We start from the raw sequence: 19,281 nt of genomic DNA on the forward strand, positions 1-19,281 counted from the left end.
TCTTTGGAAAATTCAACTATTTCTTCTGCTCCATTCTTTCTCTTCTACTGAGATTCCAAATACAAATATGTTACACCATTTGATATTGTCCCACTGTTCTTGGATGCTGTTCTGGGGGTTTTTTTTTCCCTTTTTTATTTATTTTTTTTAACAAAGACTCTTTTCTAATCGCTCTTTTCTCTTTGTGTTTCAGTTCAGGTAATTTCTACTGTCCTATTTTCAAGTTCATTAGCTTTTTTCCCTTGGCCACGTCAAATCAACTGATGTGCCCTTTGAAGGCATCCATCTGTTTTTCATTACAACCATTTCTGTTGACTCAGTTTCCTTCTCTGCTAAAATCCCCCATCTATTTATGCATGTTGTACACTTTTTCACTGGAGACTTTAACATATTAACCAGGCTTTTTAAAACATCCTGTCTGATAGTTATAACATCTGGGTCATATCTAATTCTGGTCCTGTTGTTTTGATCTGCAACAGTGGGGCTTCTTGGTTTTGTTTGTTTCTTTGTATGTCTCAATTTTGGTTGAAGGCTGGAGATCATTTGTACGATCGTGGAGTAAGTACTACTTCTGACTGAAAATGGGCATGTCTCTTTCTGCTGGGCCTTTAGTGTGGGGTAGTGAGTGAATCTCATCAGTAGTTGAGGGGAGTTTGGGTTTTGTAGTTGCAGTGGTTATTCTCAGGGCATTGCTGGCTTCAAATTTCTCTGGCACTACCTGTGCTTGGGGTGAGGATTCATCTGCCCAGAGGGTTGTTTTTTTTTTTTTTTCAGTGTCAGTTTTAAGCAGTAGGCTGTAGCTGCCTGTTTGTATGATGGTGTTGGGCTCCCTATGTCCTGGTCGAGCTTCAGTCTTGGGCAGGCCCTGTGTCCCTGGCTCTCAGGCTTTCCCAGCAATCCTGCCCCTGCCACAGGTACAGACCTCTAATGATACAGGCTTAGGACAGTTTCCTGACTCTACACCCCACCCCCCACCCCACCCCCGGAGCATTCCCTTTTCTCCCTCTCCAGCTGCCACTGGTTTTCACCTGTGCCCCACAGAGTGTCAGGATTTTCTACCCATACCTCAGCAGTTTAAGGGTTTTGTTTGAAAAGGGAGAAGGACCCACACAAATCCAGCCTGGACAACAGCCACCACCAGGAAAGCTTTCTCCTGCCCTGTCCTCCCCCATCTTTCACATGAGCACCTAGTGAATGCCCAAAGTGGGTACAAACTCCCGTTTTTGTGGCTCCCAGGGACTCTATACTCTCACACTAGTCCACACTCGGTATATTTGGTATACAGCATTTAATTAAAACTTTTAGCTGAATTCCCATCTGCTTGTGTGGAACCCCTTCCCATGCACACTGATGGGTCTGAGGAATCTGTCTTTCCTTAGATTTCTAGCTAATTGGTCGCCCTGTGACCTCGGCCATTTGATGGGTTCAAGAAAAGTTAGGATTTCGTAGATTATTACCAGACTCTTTCTTTGCCTGTGGAATTCTACACATCTTTCAACGTTACCAAATACAACCTCATCAGCTGGCCCCTCGCTCCCAGCTGTGACCTCCTTCATCTGAACCCGAGTGTGATGTATGTCCAGCAGCGTGAGCTCTGGAGTCGGACAACGCCAGGGGCAAATCTTGGAAGCACGGGTTAAGAATGACTTTTTAAAAATTAAAACCCTATTCTGGGTGTGCGTGTACCTAACGCCGTTCCGTACCCGTCCACCGGAGCTACCTAGTGCCTCGCCGCGGCTCCGGGAAGCGCCGCCCCTCCAGCAGGTGAGCGACCCCGGGCTGCCCCGGCCCTTACCCCCGAGCCTCCGCAAACGCCGTCCCCTCCACCGANATCGGGTCCCCAGCTGAGGCGTCGGTTGTGGGGGTGGACCTGCTTTGGCAGCTCCGAGGCGCTCAGCTTCTTTCTGGGTTTTCCACCGGGTTGGGCAAAGTCGAGGTCGCCGGGGCGAGGGCCGCGATAGCCGAGGGGCGCGGAGGTTGACTCACGCCGCGGCTCCGCGCCGTCCCGCCCTGGCGCGTCCCCAGGGCTGAAATGCCCGGCCTTGGTCCGCTCGCGGCCACCTGGCTCCCGGTCGGGACGTCAGCCCCGCACGCGGGACGCGGCTGTGCCCGCGGAAGGCAGCAGACAGGGTGGGTTCAGAGCCAGCCCCGTGTTTCCTGTGACCTTTATGAAGCCGTGTGGCCTCGGGACACGTCACGTTGCCCTCGTGGTCTGCACCCCGCTTTCCTTTCGACCTTCCGGGCTTCTCCACTAGCCCCGGGCCCCAGCCACACCAGCTTCTGCCGATTCCCCTTCCTCCAGGGCCTCCTGAGTATGGGAGGCACCATTCTGTGGGGTTAAGGGCATGGATTCTGGAGCTAGCAGGCCTGGCTCTGCCTGTGGGCTCCACTCCTGCCCAGGGGGGACCCTCACCTCAGCCGCAGTGGATCTTAACATGTGCCTTGGGGATGACAGGGTTTGCCTCCCCCAAGGCTTTAGGGGTTTTGTTCCGAGGGAGACAAGGCCTCCCTCGGAGCTGCAGCGGCCTTTCTCCGCCAGCCTCACCACCAGCCTGCAGTCTTCGCCAGTCTCCTCTGTAACCGGTCCCCAGGCCGGGTGATGTGTGTGCACCTTCATTGCCAAGGGGTGCTGCCTCTGTTCCTGACAGACCAGAACCAACCCTTGGCTTCTCAAGAGGAATGTTGCCAAGTTGTATCAAACTGGGGTCTGGGACTTACTTCTTTGGGACACTGAAAGTAAGGATTATACAAGGCATTTTAGTAATACAGGGAACCAGAACCACTCTTAGGCCTGAGCTAGAGGGGCCCTGGACCTGGGCTAGCGAAATTAGCAAGCAGTTTTATTTCCTGACTTGTAGGCATGGCCTCAGCTGTGCTTACAACAGTGACATTCTTTGGATCAATTCAAAGATTATGTATTGGGCCAGCCCGTGGCTCACTTGGGAGAGTGCAGTGCTGATAACACCAAGGCCACAGGTTTGGATCCCTATATAGGGATGGCCAGTTAGCTCACTTGGGAGAGCGTGGTGCTGATAACACCAAGTCAAGGGTTAAGATCCCCTTACTGGGAATTTTAAAAAAAAAAAAAAAAAGATTATGTATTGGGTTGTTTTTATTTCTGGATCTACCCAACGATAGAACATCTTGATAAAGCATTTCAAATTTGACCTGTTACTATTGTCAGATTCATGATAGTAATCCCATGAATGCTGTTATAGCAATTAGATTTAATTTAGACAAGTTACAGATGAGGTGCATTAGAAGAGTTAAGTGAAATAATATGTAATATTCAAACAGCAAATCATGGTCTTTGGCAGAAAGTAAATTTTGAATTTGAGCTGTCCACAGTTATTAATATTTGAAAAATCTTTAAAAATCCAAAAGGATTAAAAATGTTTCATAAAGTTGTAGGGAAGAAATAGTTTCCCAAAAGAAACTGCATATGAAATAAGCACTAAAATGACATTCAAGTACAATTTAGGGGAATTAGAACTAGGAAACAAATACTAGAATCTGAAGAAGATTCATGAACAAATCCTGAGTCTGATTTCTATACAGACTATTTTCTGGCCACTGCACATCAAGGTGTAGTCTATTTTATTTTTTTTTTTGTCTTTTTCCGAAACCGTCATGATTGCAGAAAATATTGCAAAATATTTTTCTTTCATTATAAACAGGTTGTCATTATTTTATCACCGTTATTTACAACGATATTTGGATCCTTATAGGATTTGTTTTTCTTCTTTTACATTTTTCAGTGCTGATAAAAAGAAAGAAAAATTTCAGTAGGTTGCTCACTGTTCAAATCTCTCTTCAATAGACTACACCTTGGGGCCGGCCCGGTGGCGCACTGGATAGTGCGCCGCTTGGGAAGCGCGGTGGCGCTCCCGCCCGAGGGTTTGGATCCCACATACTGACCGGTTCCCACTCACTGGCTGAGCGAGGCGTGGGAGCAACACCGAGGTTTGCAATCCCGTTGCCGGTCCCCGGTCCGGTACAGGGGCAACACTGAGGGTTGCGATCCGTTGCCGGACATGGAAAAAAAAAAGACACACACACACACAAAAAAATCATGATGGTTTTTCATACACACCATCCTTACAATGTTTAAACTTGATTTCAATATTCATGTTTCAGCTGTGAATCTAAAACTAACAATCTTATTCATAATTCCAGTTGCTACTCCCTCAGGAGAGTGAAGTTTCTCCCAATTGAAAGAATTTAAAGCTATCTTCAAAGTATAATGACTCAGGAAAGGTTGTCTAATTTGACACTATTGTTAATAGAACATAATGGTGTGAAAATCTTTATTATATCAACACTGATTTTTCTGAAACAAAGGCAAGAAAAATAAAACTTATGGAATAAATGCATATTAATTTATGAATTGCATGTGTCTTTATTACATATAATTCATATGGCCCATCAATAGAACACCCACAGGTGCACAATGAAAATTAAGTTGAGTTATCTTTGATATTTTGCCAATTTTCAGCTGTATGAATACCATATTTTTACACAATTTTTTATTTTGTCTTCATGAAGGTGTATTGTCAAGGTAAGTGGATATAACGTATTTTATGTAACAGTTTGTAAGCTTGTTGTATAACATCTAAATATTTAGATATATGGGGATTCGTAGTCCTGCCCCGGGCTGCACAGGTGTTAGGGGTAGGCTTGTGGGAAAAGTAATTGCCTGTATGTTACGGTTATACTTATAAATGTTGTATAAATGTGGTCTTAAAAGGTTATCACAGTATTGAATAAATAATTGTACCTCGTGCATTTAGGTGAAGACTGAGAAAGGAAATCTGAAAATTGAAAGGAATTGAATGCTGATTAAAATCTAAAGTTAAAGTATTGCTGACAGCAGCAAAAGGGAGGTATTGGGGAAGATTAATTCCTTATGCCCCCCATGTCACTAAGCACAGTCCTATTCATCCTATTCCCTGTTTCTGCCAGTATTAAAAAAAAAAAGGTTATCACAGTATTGAATAAATAATTGTACCTCGTGCATTTAGGTGAAGACTGAGAAAGGAAATCTGAAAATTGAAAGGAATTGAATGCTGATTAAAATCTAAAGTTAAAGTATTGCTGACAGCAGCAAAAGGGAGGTATTGGGGAAGATTAATTCCTTATGCCCCCCATGTCACTAAGCACAGTCCTATTCATCCTATTCCCTGTTTCTGCCAGTAACATTGCAGCCTAAGGGCTTGTGTTTTGCTTTTAGTGCTAATGAAATTCCAGAATTGGGCCTTAAAAATGCAAGTCTTTGTAACTAACAAAAGAGTTTGAGATAGAGGAAGGACATATCTGTCCCCTCTCCTCTGGAGTTAGAGAGAGAGAGCTCTCTCTGCATGTAAAAATTTTTTAACTACTCTGAGTTAATAAGGGGCTAAAATAAGAACATCCATCTTGTTTCCCTGTGTGATAGAGTTGGGAAGGTATCATGATTGATGCCAAGTGTTCTAGAATATTCCTGACCTATCCCTGGAGTATAACGAGAACAAAGGAGTCTTAAAAGACTCCTTTGGAAATTGTTGCCATGAAAATGGCCTTCAAAAGAAACATGAATTTTGATTTGTCTTACTTGGTACTGTCTCTTCCTGATAATGTTATAATTGGCATCTCTATGTTTCTAAACTGAACAGATACTTGACATTGCTCTGTCAGGTTAGAAGAATATCTCTGGTACTCTCCTCTTTCCCAGCATGCGTAGATAAAATCCTGCAACTGTGAGATTTCAAATTTGCACCAAGAAGTTGAGCATCTTCTTCCCTGGTCCTCACTCAGACCACTTCCAGTGCTTGTTCCTGGACCACCCTTTCTGGATGCTCCCATCACCAGGGCCCTCACTGACTCCCTGAGGCTTTTCTGGCTGGAACTGCTCCTTGGGCCCTGTGTTCATGACTGTGACCCTCCCTGACTCATCAGTAACTCACTCTCCCACTGGCCCTGTTGGTGGGAAAGCCTCCCCCAGACCCCACTCCATGCTTCCTTCCCAGGATGGGAAGTCTCCCTCTGCCCCTTGCCTCCCTCGGCTCCTGGGGAGGGGCAGAGACTTTAGCTGATTGCTAAGTTTGGGGAGAGTGCTTGGGCGCACCCAACCGCAGACAGCGTGAGTCTCTGCCTGGCCTGCCAGCGGTTTTCGCCACCTCAAAGGGCAAGCTCACCCAGTGTTGCCTGCAGCTGGGGCTTAAACTCCCTCATTCTACAGTGCAATGGGCAAGTAAATTTGACCAGACTGCCATTGGCCTCTATCAGTAAAAACTAGTCATTTGGCCCCCATGTTTACTCTTTTGTTCAATCTGTTCAGAAGTCATGTGGTTAAGAGAGGTACTCTTTAATGAATGTGTGCTCCAGTCGGAACCAGTGGGCCAGTATGGGACAGGCCACTCCCATGACCTCCCCACCAGGGAGTTAGAAAATCCAAATCTGACCTGCCACTCGCTAATGGTGAGTCACTGGACTTCTCCATTTCCTCATCCGGCAGAGACACAGGCTGCCCAGGTTCTCAGGCATCCCCTTGGGAGGAAATAACGGACACACTGGTGCATGCCTGCAGGAGCGTGTGCCGTTCCAGTGCTCAGGTGATGGGGCACGAAAGGGGTACAAAGCAGCCACCCACCTGATTTGGTTGTCCCTTTCCTGGCCCTGGACTTTGAGGGCAGGAACTGTGAGTGTACGTGCTCCTCACGCAGAAATCATTGCAAGTCTCACGGAAGAAATCTCACATTTAATTCTGATAAAGCTTAAAGTGACATCTACATAAATGAACATGCTTCTGAGTGAAATATATAACAGCCACTAGGCATTGTTTCTCTTAAACGATAAACCACATTTTCCTTATTCCTAAGTAATCCACCATGCCATAAATAACCAAATGCCCTAGTTCTGGATGTATATATTGCTATATGCAGTATATAGCACATTTACTATATTTTAATGTGAACCCATACACATCTTTCTGTTTAACAAAAGCCATGTCTCTTGGTTAGAAAATGTTACTAAATTTTCCTTTAACTTGCAGTAGCCTTAAGAAACGAACAGGAAGCAACAGAGTTCTGACCCATGACTCCCATCCCTGCATTCCCAAGGACAAGGGCCAGTCCTGGAACTCCCTGCAAGGCCCCTCCAGCCCTGGTCCAGCAGGAATGGGGAAGGGGGAGGCTCCACAGCTCTGGCCTGCAAAGGGGACTGCCAGCAAGGCCAGTGCACCTGGGCCCCTGGGCTGGAGCAGCAGGCCACTGGTTTCCAGCCTGGCTTGAACATAAAAGCAGTGTGGAATGTTCCACCTGGCCAGGTCCAGGTGGGGCCCCTTTAGCCTCCTCCCCCAAATCTGGTTCTCAAAACCAGTGGCTCTAACTCCTCTAAACTACTGCCGGCTCCAAAGAAACGAGGGTTGCCCCATAGCAGAAATCAGGTAATTCCTTCCAAAGGGAGTCAGTCCAGGAATCCCATGGTGTGCCCTCCTTCTATCTCCAGACCATGCCCTACACTCCTACTTTCATGTCCCCAAGAGCGGAGGCCAAGGGTGGGGATACTTGCGAAGGGGGTGTGCATTGTGACAGACATGGGTAGAAAGCATGACTGAGCCACTAAACATCCTTAATCCCACAAAGGCAGCATTTGGGGAAACTCTTGCTTGTGGTTCTTCAAACCAGTGATCAAACAACGAGGTAAACCATTTTCTTCCCATTGATGTTTCTGGTCTTCAGCCCCAGATACCGGCGGCTGTTCTTCTCTGGCTGCCCATAGAGCATGTCGATGAAGAACTCAGGCTCGTCTCTGGCCCTAGACTGGCAGGTCAGAAAGCTGAACACAGTTCTCAGCTTGCGACACAGGTAAGTCATTGCCTCCGCTTCTTCTGATGGTTCCTCATACACAGGCTGCTTCATTTCCTCGTAGGATGACAAAATCACTGCCTGAAATAAGTTGATTAAGATGCAGATCATTACCAGAAAGAAAGATGAGAGGAACAGGACCCCGAGGATCCTGTTATGGGAAAATTCAGTGTTCTGAAAAGCTGAAACACAATAGGAGAAGATTGTCTGAGTGGCACGAACCAAGTTACTGTAGTTCCATTCGTGCTGCCCAAATACCAGGTAACCAAAAGCCATGTATACGAAGAAATACACAGACACCACAAATGCCATGTGGCAGATGCCAGGAAGGGCAGCCTGGATGGCCCTCTGAGCCAGGCGCACATCATAGAAGAATCTGGAATACCTGAGTGTCTTCAAAATTGTCAGAAATAACAGGAAACCCAAAATTATCCTCATGACATGATCTACTTGAGAAACTGCATGAAAGGGAATGAAGTCTTCAGGGTTCGACAAGTAAAACTGAATCATGCCAGTTGCCAAAAAGTGTTTCCTGAAAAAGAGCACAATCAACACAGTAAATATGCACTTTAAAGCAAAGTTGAGCAAATTATACACACTTCTCACGTAGGAGGCTCTTTCTTGTGTGATGACATAGCCCTCATCGATGATGTAGGCTACAAAAAAAATGAGAATGCCCACGTACAGGTAGATTTCTGCTGAAGTTTTTCTGTTGAAATCGGCAAGTGAGAAAGAGCGAACGGATATGCTTGTGTTGACAATTCCTAACTCAGAGACCTCAAATATGACTGAAACGCTACAGAACAGATTTACATCTGGATTAAAAGTCGTTAGTTCCAAAATCACAGCCCACGTCTTCTCATCAAGCCAATTGCTTCTTTGGAGTTCTTTGAGCCTCTGTGTAGAATTAAACTGCTGCTGCTCTGGAAAAAAATAGAAGGCATACCCTCCTGATCCATAGGTATGTAATAGTCCATAGGAATAATGCACCCATTGCTTTCCTTGAGGCTGATAAGTAAACCCATCCACATTCTTGTCTATACCCCACTTATCAACTTCATTCCAAGAACCAGAATAGTTTCTTGTGTCTTCTGGGTCAGCACCATATTTAGGACGACAACGAATTTCTCTTGCGACGCTGTTTTGCACGTTTTCGGCAGGCAGACACATCTTCTCCCTAGATTTTGCTCTCACCTGCCTCATCAGTGGAAGGCCAAGGATTTTAGAGGAGCTGTGAAGGAGCACTGTTGGCTCCAGCTCATTGTGTATCAAAGGCAACAGCACGCTGTTCAGCCATCTGTAGATGTCCTCCAGCTTTGTCACCATAGCAAGATCCACAGAGAGCTGATCATGAAGAAACCGGTTATGGTAAAAGCTGTCAGTGTGGCCTAGTCGGATGGTGAGGACCAGCAAAAGGGCTAGAAAGATGAAGTGAGTTAGCAGATAACTCAGGAATAGCAAGGCTCTTCTCCTGACCCTCTTCTTTCTTTTGAATATTCTGATTTCGTCTTCTGTGAGGGGCTGGTACATCCTCGAGCCTCGGATTCGGACAATGTGGTGATGGAGCTTCTGCATGTCATCAGGAGGTATCCCCTGCAGCTTGATCTCTGTGTAATGATACCCGGTTGACCACGAAAGGTTTTTACAGTATTTGGGATTCTTAGTTCTGAGGCCTGACAAGAATATAATTTTAGATGGCTGCACCAGAAAAACTGACTGACAGAATGAACAAACAGATGCCAAGAGCCATTCTGTTGACCTGTCGTAGCCATAAGTCAGTCCATAAAACAGAATAAAGAATGAGGATATGCTAGAAGTGGCAAAAACCAAGAACCAGGCTACATAAACACACCACCAAGGCAGGACAATCCGGCGCTTTGTTTTAAGATGTGTAGGATGCTGCTGGGAAGAGGGCTCTCTAGAACCAACATCCTGATTGTCTTTTATATTTTTGTTACTGAAATTTGTATTTGGTCTGTGGGTCTTTGGGGCCTTGGCTTCTGCTTTCTCAGGCTGGCGTGCTGTTTTGAAGGTCTCCCTAACAGAAGCCTGATGAAGTCCAGGCTTTCCCCTAGACTCAGGCTTTGCAGCCTCCCTGGGCTGTGCCTCAGCAGTTTCATAAGCATGCCACTTTTCCAAACGTTCTTCCCAGTACCCACTTCCTTCTGACAGCAGGGGATGCTTTTGAGGAGATACCTCATCTAGATTCACTTGTGGTTTCTTCTGGGAATAGGTAAACAAAAAAGTTATTAATAATTGCACAGGGATGGTAATGATGACACTTTCAATTCCTATCACCATTGATCTGATGAAGTGCCATTCTTTTGACTCAGTTTCTTCTTGTGTATTTAGATTAAAGAACATAATATTACAAAGAAGAGAGCTCAGCAACATCGCTAAACAGCAGGACAATCTTTGGAGCCTATTGAATGGTTTAGCAACGACTCCAGCGAAAATAGAGAACCACAGGTGGTTCTTCCCTAGCTTATAACTCAAATCTATAAGAAAGAAGTCCTTTCTGGTCAGAGGATCATCTGGGTGGATAACATGAAAAGTTCTGTCCAAAGCAGTGTCAACAGATAGCCACTTCCGGCATATGAACAGCCAAATGTGTCTGCTGAACAGATTTTCCACTTTGACTCTACTTAAATACCAACTTGGCGCTTTGCCTTCATTATTGTGCCATACACGAATGGAATGAATGTCCCCCAGGTCACTTTTCGTCGTTAGGAGGAAAGTGTTGATGCTTCCTCGGTAGAGGGTGGTGAAATGTGGATGGCTTAAACAGTGCACTTTGCTGGCACTTGCTGTTCCTTTAAGTTGCACAAAGACATTGGCCCTGGTCCCAGATCCCCAACGACTCCCTGTAAAAATAGTGACCAGGTAACATATGTTATCATAAGGATCATTATCGGGTAGAACTACCACATGATCCCGAAGAAACTGGTCCATTTTGTCCCTGTGCAAAGCCCAGAAAGCCAGGATTATGTACGCAAGCATAATGAAGAGCACAGTGAAGAGGGTCACGGGGTTTTGGTAAAGGTTCTTGATGACTTTTAATTGTAGATCCACAAAATTAGGGGCCACAATCACCATGGCCAGCACATAGCGGGTATGCAGGTGAACGTTGGTTAGTTTGATGGTGCTCAGCTGCCGCCTGGCCCTCACTGTGTTCTTGCAGACACAGTGAACTTTGCGCCAGGTGGTCTTCTCGCCAAGAATGCAGTTATCTTCTCTCCACTCACTCTGGATCCCATACATGTCCAAGCACTGAACGCTGAAAAGAGAAACTCTCACTAGCTTGTCACTGGGCTTCATGACAAAGTGAGGTGCCTGCAGAAGCATCGATATGGTGCACATGGATGAGCTGCTGCGCTCAACTATGACCTGCAGCAGGGACAGTGATAGGCAGATCACACGGGCCTCCTTAACTGTACAGGCTGGGTCAAATGGGACAGTCTGGTTGGCAACTGGAGGCATGTCATGAGGCACGAGGAAGGTGGCCACCAGAGCGGTGGGGGTGACCTGATTGCCTGCGTACACCAATACATTGAACAACACGGTCACTTCTGTCACAATGTGGACCAGCACCTCCCTAAGGACTCTGCTGTCCACTTCAAAGCTAAATGCTCCTGTTGTCATCTTCAGAGACTCATTGACATTGCTGTCAGGTCCCACTGTGAGATTAAAAGCTGCAAAGGTCAAGTTTTTTCTGATGAGGTACACCTCTGCTACATCAGGTGTGATCTCTATCATGCTGCCCTGATCTGTGGCTCCCGTCATTCTGAATCCAACCACCTCTACAGACATGCTTCCCATATCATTTAGCCAGGGAAAGGGGTCATCTGCAAACTCACAGAACATCGCAGAAATTGGGGCATTTGCAGGCAGAGTAGGAACACTGCTCACATTGAGTGTGGGATGAAAACAGTGTCTGTCATTTTGGAAGACGCGAGTAACGTCCCGCTTCTCAACTTTCTTGACAAATATGTTCAAATTGGGGCTCCTCATTACAGTGGTTTCATTCCCTGGCACTTTATTAGCCAATATTGTGTCTGACAGAGATGCGAGTAACGTCCCGCTTCTCAACTTTCTTGACAAATATGTTCAAGTTGGGGGTCCTCATTACAGTGGTTTCATTCCCTGGCACTTTATTAGCCAATATTGTGTCTGACAGAGATTCAACTACATAGAAATGATCTTCAGCCACCTCATGATGAGAAGTCAGCTTAAGGATATTAGACAAACTTGTTAATATTCCAGTGCTCACAATTTCTATTTGTTCAGAGCGAAAGCATTTATCTTTTTGTCGATACTCTTGTAGGGCTTGGTTTGCTTGCCACAGCCTCACTGTGGCACGTTTCTGAGCAACTCGAGTCAACTCACAGGCTTTCTGGGTTAATTTGGTAATAGCCGTGACTACCTGGCCAATTTCCTCCAAAGTGTGTACAGGAAGAGCAAAAGACTGATTGACAAGGTGTTCTCGGAGATTGGCTTTGTCATCTTGGAGAGTTAATTCAGTTCTCATGTTATTCAAAACAGAAGCTACTATATACATTAAGTAACCTGCAGGTAAAAAATCCTGCTTTTGGAGCAATGTAGATAGTAATGAATTTGGTCCCATGGTGAGACTGAGTAGGTGACGCAACACAGTATTTGATGAATTTTTGTCAGTAGGAGCCTGCACGGTGGCATACAAAGTCACCTGAGAAAAAGTTCCTAGAGAGTCATAAACCTGAGCATATATCTTTATGGCATAATGATTAGCCAACACACCAACAGGGAGAAAGGAAGGAGGCGTTGTGGACTCAGTTCCCAAATAGAGGACAGTCCCCAAGGTGTTCTCTTTTACCGAACTGATTTCACCCAAACTGTAGAAATCAGAAATGATTATTTTATATGTAAGAGGAATGTCCTTATCCTTAAAATCCCTACACTGGACAACAAATTTAGTAAAAAATGCAGTTCCTTTGGCTGGATTAATTTTGCATCCTCCAACTTTAGGACCTTGGTTAATGATAACGGAATGTTTCAAGACCAAGGTCATTCCACTCCAACTTGCTAGATACAGAGAAACCCAAAACTTAGCTTCCAAAAAATGCCTAAAAGCAAAAGTTTTCACAGACAAATAAGCACCATTCCTTCCTGTTACTGTTTGCCCCATCCAATCAAATAGCATCTCGCCACCTGAAGAAGACAAAATTGACCATTTATAGAAATCATGGCTCGAACAGTTTGTGCAATTTAGAAACAAAGAAAATCTATTGGATATAATTAAATTTCTATCACAATTTTCAATACATGAAATATGTGCTATAGGTGCGGGTCCTTTGAGCACATGTACACTTTTATCAGAAAATGCTGTTCTGTAACTCTTCTGGATCACCATTCTGAAAAAATACACATGGTCACCTTTAAGTGTTTCTGGCAAAACTGTTAGCACAGGGCCAGAGGCCCATGGCCACTTCAGATTAGACTGCTCTGGGTGACAGACTTCCTTGCTCATCACTATTATCTGATCTTTACCATAGTTTCTTGGATTTGTGGTACAGTACCAAAAAAAATGGAGTCCCTCTAATGGGCTGTCTGCATCTGGGTCAGAGGACGTCGTTCCATCCAGCACCAGCCTATCTGTAAAATTAACTGTTATGTTGGCATCCCCAAGAATAACGGCCTTCAGGGGACTTCGAACAATCCAGACATAGATGGAGTCCGAGTCTTTTAACAGAGGCATTTTGGGGTCCAATGTGTTGATGGACACTGTGAAATTAAATACATACACCCCAAACGTCAGTGAGTTGCTGGGGATGTGTAGGAACCATGGACTTTTCCCTAACTTGAGTTGTGGTACATCCAAAGGCCGAGTCCAGTCGGGCACGTCACCTACAGAGGGCACGGAAAAGACCTGCCAGCGCTCGACCACGGCCGGGGCATGCGGGCAGTCAACTTGAACGGTGGCATTGATGGTGGCTTCCGCCCTCCTGAGCAAGATCACAGGAAAACTGTCTGTGTTGATCTTCACCTGCCTAATGAGACAGGGCTTTATCTGGCAGGACACTGAGGACGCCACGGCTTCGGAACCGGACGCGTGGACGGCTTCCAGAACGACGGGCGTGGGTCCCTCTGTGCGACACGTGGTGCGGGCCACGAAGCCGGCGAAGGGGCGAGGGTCGACCGGCGGGGCGGCGCGGGGCGAGAATGGATTGAGGTGGTTCATAGAGTTGGTCAGATCTTCTATGTCTTTTCTGAATTTTTGTCTACTGTTAATTGCAGAGAGGTTAATCTCTCCTACTCTGGTTTGAATTCTGTCAGCTTTTGCTGTGTATTTTGGGGCTCTGTTTATTAAGTGTATATGCATTTGAGGGTATGTCTTCCCAATAAATTGCCCCTTATATCATTATGAAATGCCTCTCCCTATCTCTGGTAATAATCTTTGTTTTGAAGTCTGTTTTACCGATGTTAAAATAGCCACACTAGCCCTTTCCTGCTTACTGTTTGTGTGACATATCTTTTTTCATTCATTTATTTTCAACTTATTTATGTGTTTATATTTTAAATGGTCATTTATAGGCAGTGTTTTTATTTTTTATCCACTCGGTCGATCTCTGCCTTGTAATTGAAGTATTAACACCATCACCATTTAGTGTAGTTGTTGATATGGTTGGATTTAGGCTTACCACTTTATAATTTGTCTCATTATCTCCTCTGATTTTTTTCTTTTATTTATTAATTCATTTAGCATTAGCCATTCCACACATTTCTCTTTTTTTGTTTGTCTACTTAAATTTCTTTTTTCTTTTTTTTCAATGTTCAGTTTCCTTTAATGTCCCCCATCTTCCTGAAGGGTGGGTGCAGGCAGCTAGGTGATGGCAAGAGATGTTCATTTGAAGGTCTTGCCCCAGTTGAAGGCTTTGCCCATATGCTGGCAGGCCCTCTCCCAGGAAGAGTACTCTTGAACTAATGTCTAGATCTCCTTGCTGCCAGGATCCAGTTTCCACCATGTATGTGACTTGTAGTTCACATGCCAATCTGGACTCAGAGGAAAGGCAAGCTCCTGGCCTCAGAAGACTCACACTCTAGAAATGTAGCTGCTATTGTTGGTTCCAAAGAGGATGGCACTGGCAACTCCTCAGCTTGTCCAGTAGCTGGAACATTCCAGTGATGAAGTTGCGACTCACAAAGGTCTGGGTGAGCTCTTCAGGGAAGCGGTACTCAAGAGTATCACAGGGACCAGCCATCCTTACCAAAGTGTTCCCAAAGATATGGCAGCACCACCGAGAGTGTGTCTTCGTTGGAGTACTTGCGCTTAAATTCACTCAACACAAAGGTACTCCCGGGCAGGTGAGCAAAGGGGTCCTCTGCCTTTGGCTCAGCGGCCAGCGTCTGCTCACAGTTGTCCATCTCCTCAGCAGCAGGGGCAGCTGCCTTTTTCTCCTTTTCCGCTCAGCCTGGGGCTTCTGCTTCTCCCATGAGCTTTTCTCTTTCCGTGGGGTGTCCTTTGTAGGCTGGCTCTCTGCAGACTTTTTACAATCACACTGGGCCGTCTTCTCACACAGTTTCACCTCCCCCAAGACAGCCCAGAACTGGGGCTGGTTAATGCAGGTGAGGAACCAGCAGTTGGTATTGGGAAAGGCCTGCTGGAAAGAAGGCTCCAGGACCTGTTTATAGAGCCACAACAGGGTGGACAGCTGTGGTGTTGGCCTGTGTCACCTGTTTGCCGATAAGAAAAGTCCTTGTCTTCAAGTGAGCATCCAGCAGCCCCAGGATTTGCCTCACCTCCTCCTTTGCATTCTCAGTGGCCTTTTGGTTGTGGTACACAATGCCCAAGGTGGGGAACACGCAGGTACTGGCTGGGGCTCTGTGTCACCATCAGCAAAGCTCACCCACTACGCCACCTGGGCTGCTGCCTCTGCAGTACTCCCCCGCAGCTCCTCATTGCTCACATGGTAGGCAAGGCATTGCTCTCAAACACATGAAATCCATCATCACCCTCAAATGCTGGAGCCTCACCAGCAGGAAATTTGTGGAGAAACTCGGGTGCAGTTGGTTTGGCCAAAATGGAAGTGGGGTGGTGTTCAGAGTACACAGACCTGAGCCCCACTGTACTGAATTTTATTTCAAGTGAGCTGGGAAGACTTTGGAGGGTTTTGAGCAGCAAAGGAGCCTGATCTGATTTCCATTTTGCAAGCATCATCCTGCTGTGTGGAAAAAGGTTGTAGGTAGGCAGGAACGAAAGAAGGGAGGACAGTCAAGAGGGGACCGGTGAGGTGGAAGGGACGGGCCTGGCTGCTGGAAGAACTGCCAGTATGTACATGCGTTGATCTTGACTTGGTCTGAGTTGTGATGGTGGAGGCAGGGAACAGTGAGGGATTCAGGAAAGAAAGCATTTTTTCATGGATTGGGTATCAGCAGGGTCCGCTACATAATTTTCCAGGCCTTCTGCAAATTGTAAATGCCCCTTATTCAAAAATTATTACGAATTTCAAGACCAAGGCAGCAGAGCATTAAACTGAGCACAGAGTCCTTCTAAGAGTGGGCACCGTGTGACTGCCTGGGTGCACTCCTGTGAAACTGGCCCTGGATGTGAGACATGAGTGAAAATGAGCAACAAGAATAACTACATCTGCTTTGGTCATGTCATTCCTGTTAGATCTGTCCAGGAAGGGTCTGTGTTAGGCTGGACCATAGGAAATCACTGCTGTAATATATCAACCTTGGTCACATGTCAGCAGTTTCCTGTGGGTCAACTTGATCTAAGTCTGGTATTTAGGGGCACCACAGACAATGTTTGTGTCTCCCCAAAATTCATATGTTGAGGCCTCAATGTGATGGTATCTGGGGGCTTGTTTGGAGGTCCTAGCAGGGGAGTGCAGCTACTTGTATACCATTGACCGAAGAATGGTCCTCTTCTCTATTGGGGAGGGTCGTCCTCTTTGACCAAGCATGCAGCTTCAGGGGGGACGCACATGGAGCAGTGAGGGAGGAAGGGGACACCCGCCTTGCCAGCCAGGTTAGCCGAATCAACCTTGGCGATCAAAGGGATGACAGATGTCATAGCCAGATCACCCTCACCTCCAGTGATGGCATTTGGAGGTGGGGCCTTTGGGAGGTAATTAGAGTGGGTTAGGTCATGAGGGCCCCACCCTCATGATGGGATTAATGGCCTCATAAGAGAAGATTGTGTGTGTGTCTGCACGCATGCACACGTGTGTGGCCACATGTGCACATGCCAAGGAAACACCACATGAAGGCATAAAAAGGCGGTGACCACCTACAAACCAGGAAGCAGGCCCTCCCCAGGAACTGGACCCTGATCTTGGACTTCCAACCTCCAAAACATGAGAAATAAATGTTTGTTGTTTAAGACACGTGGTCTGTGGTGTTTCTAAATGGCAGCACAAGCTGATTAAGACAGGGGGACTGTCAGGCCTGGAGAGTCGGATTGGGGCTCTCTCAGGTCACATAGGGAGGGGACTCCACCCATGAAGAAGTGGACAGACCCTGAAGTCCTCCAGTATTTCAATGTCAAGCCAAGGCAGAGAGGAGAAGGAGGAGGATGGGGTGTCCTGGAGGCCACAGGAAGAGGTTTCCAAGAAAGAGTGTGTGGCCAGCTGTGTCCCCCGTGGCTGAGTTTGGGGAGTTGAAGTGGGAAAAGTGGCCTGCTGGATTTGGGAACGGGGAGGTCTTTGCTGTCCTGGATCAAAGCAGCGTCAGTAGCTAGAAGGGAAGAGGGGTGAAGCGTATCTTTTATTGATTATAAAATATCTAAGATGTCCAAGAAGATATACAAAATGATAAAGGACATCCCTGTGCCTATATCCCAGCTACAGGAATAAAATAATTCCAACTCTGTTGAAGGCCTCAGTCGTTCCCAGGAGAATCCCCAGCCCCTCCCCCAGGGGTAACCATTAACCCAGGTCTAGCTTTTCTCAAAATGATAAAGGACATCCCTGTGCCTATATCCCAGCTACAGGAATAAAATAATTCCAACTCTGTTGAAGGCCTCAGTCCTTCCCAGGAGAATCCCCAGCCCCTCCCCCAGGGGTAACCATTAACCCAGGTCTAGCTTTTCTTTTTCTCAAGCATTTCCTTATTGTTTTACTGCACAGATACTGACCTCTGGCAATGTATTGCTTTGCACTTGCTAAACTTTCCATAACGCCGTCATATTGCACATTTTCATCCATAGGTGTGGATCGCTCACACTGCTTCACGCAGCTGTACTCGCTCGTTTTCACACCACGTGGTACTCCTTTGAGGCTCTGTGCTAGTCTCCTTCCATCTATTCTCCTTCTGGCGGTGGTCAAGGTCATTTTCTATATCTTTCTGTTAGAAATATTGTTGTTAGGCACCTTTGGACTTGCTGCCTCATGAATATAACCAGTATGTTGGGTAAGCAGATTTCAAACTTTAAGAAAACGAATTTACATCTCCCCTCCCCAGCCCTTGGGTAAAAAAGTTCTTTTTTCACTTTTAATTAAAAAAATTTTTTTCAGTAATTAACATATCCAGGTCCATGTAATAGTCAAGACTCTGACTTCATTCTGCATTAACTTCTCACCTCCCCCAGCACTCGCCTGAGCTTTCTTCCCTCCTCCCAACCTCTGACCCCCAAGGTGGAAGTGAAGGGGGAAGAGAAGGCAGGGCAGGAAAGGTCCTGCTTGACCTTCACCATGTCAGTGATGTCATCTAGCTGCATGCATGGCTGCAAAGCTGACTCTTCCTTGGAGGACACGTCGGGCTCTTCAGAGGGTCAGCTCTGAAGGCCTCTCATCTGTGGTCCCTCACTTGGGCAGGGCGACATCCTCTGATATCCTTCAGTGCTGGGTTTGTGGCCTTTTGGCCCAGCCCCTACAGGCCAACCAGCCCTCCAGAGGGCCCTCTTGGGTGTAAAGGCCTGTTCCCCTTCCCCCTCCCCCAGTAAGGCCACACCTAGGCCAGAGGAAACACAGGCACACTTGGCTCTGAAGCTGACACCAGCTTCTGGGGCCCAGGCCCTCCAGGGGCACAGGTCGAGGGGCTTCTAGGAAGACCCTGCCTCTCGGCAGGGGTGAGGGGAAGAGGATACTGTGGACTGAATGTCCCCTGAACTCACTGAAGCTTAACCNTTAGCTTCGGCTAGATGGAGAAAAGGGAGAGAGACCCGAGCCAGGCACTATTTCAACCAAGAGGCTTTATTACCAATGTGGAGGGGAGACTGAGTTGGATCAATTCCCCCGAACAAAGAAAAGCAGGGGCTTATAAGCCTTTGAGGGTTCTGGCAGAGTAATGGGCAACTTCGAAATCAGTGGTATGCAGGGTGACAGCCCTTGTCATCTGCTAACACCTGGTCGGTTAGGGCATAGGCTTCAAATTAGTGTCGTTACTATATCAGTGCAAAGCGCTCCAGCCTGAAGCCTGTTCCCACAGCCCACAAGATGTTCCTTTGATGATAACG

The 19,281-nt window shown here is 46.4% G+C and overlaps 1 protein-coding gene and 1 pseudogene across 1 annotated transcript; both read right to left on the bottom strand.

Annotated features, from left to right (window-relative positions):
- Window positions 1-7,667: 7,667 nt before the first annotated feature.
- PKDREJ (polycystin (PKD) family receptor for egg jelly) lies at window positions 7,668-14,061 on the bottom strand. Its single transcript, XM_008587000.1, has 2 exons — window positions 11,950-14,061; window positions 7,668-11,834 (listed from the first exon to the last, which is right to left on the bottom strand). The coding sequence occupies exons 1-2, from the start codon at window positions 14,059-14,061 to the stop codon at window positions 7,668-7,670; spliced, it is 6,279 nt and encodes a 2,092-aa protein (XP_008585222.1).
- Window positions 14,062-14,586: 525 nt separating this feature from the next.
- LOC103602590 overlaps window positions 14,587-19,281 on the bottom strand; it is a 9,105-nt pseudogene continuing 4,410 nt past the window's right edge.

Source organism: Galeopterus variegatus, unplaced genomic scaffold, assembly GCF_000696425.1.
Source record: "Galeopterus variegatus unplaced genomic scaffold, G_variegatus-3.0.2 Scaffold4210, whole genome shotgun sequence".
Lineage (NCBI taxonomy): Eukaryota > Metazoa > Chordata > Mammalia > Dermoptera > Cynocephalidae > Galeopterus > Galeopterus variegatus.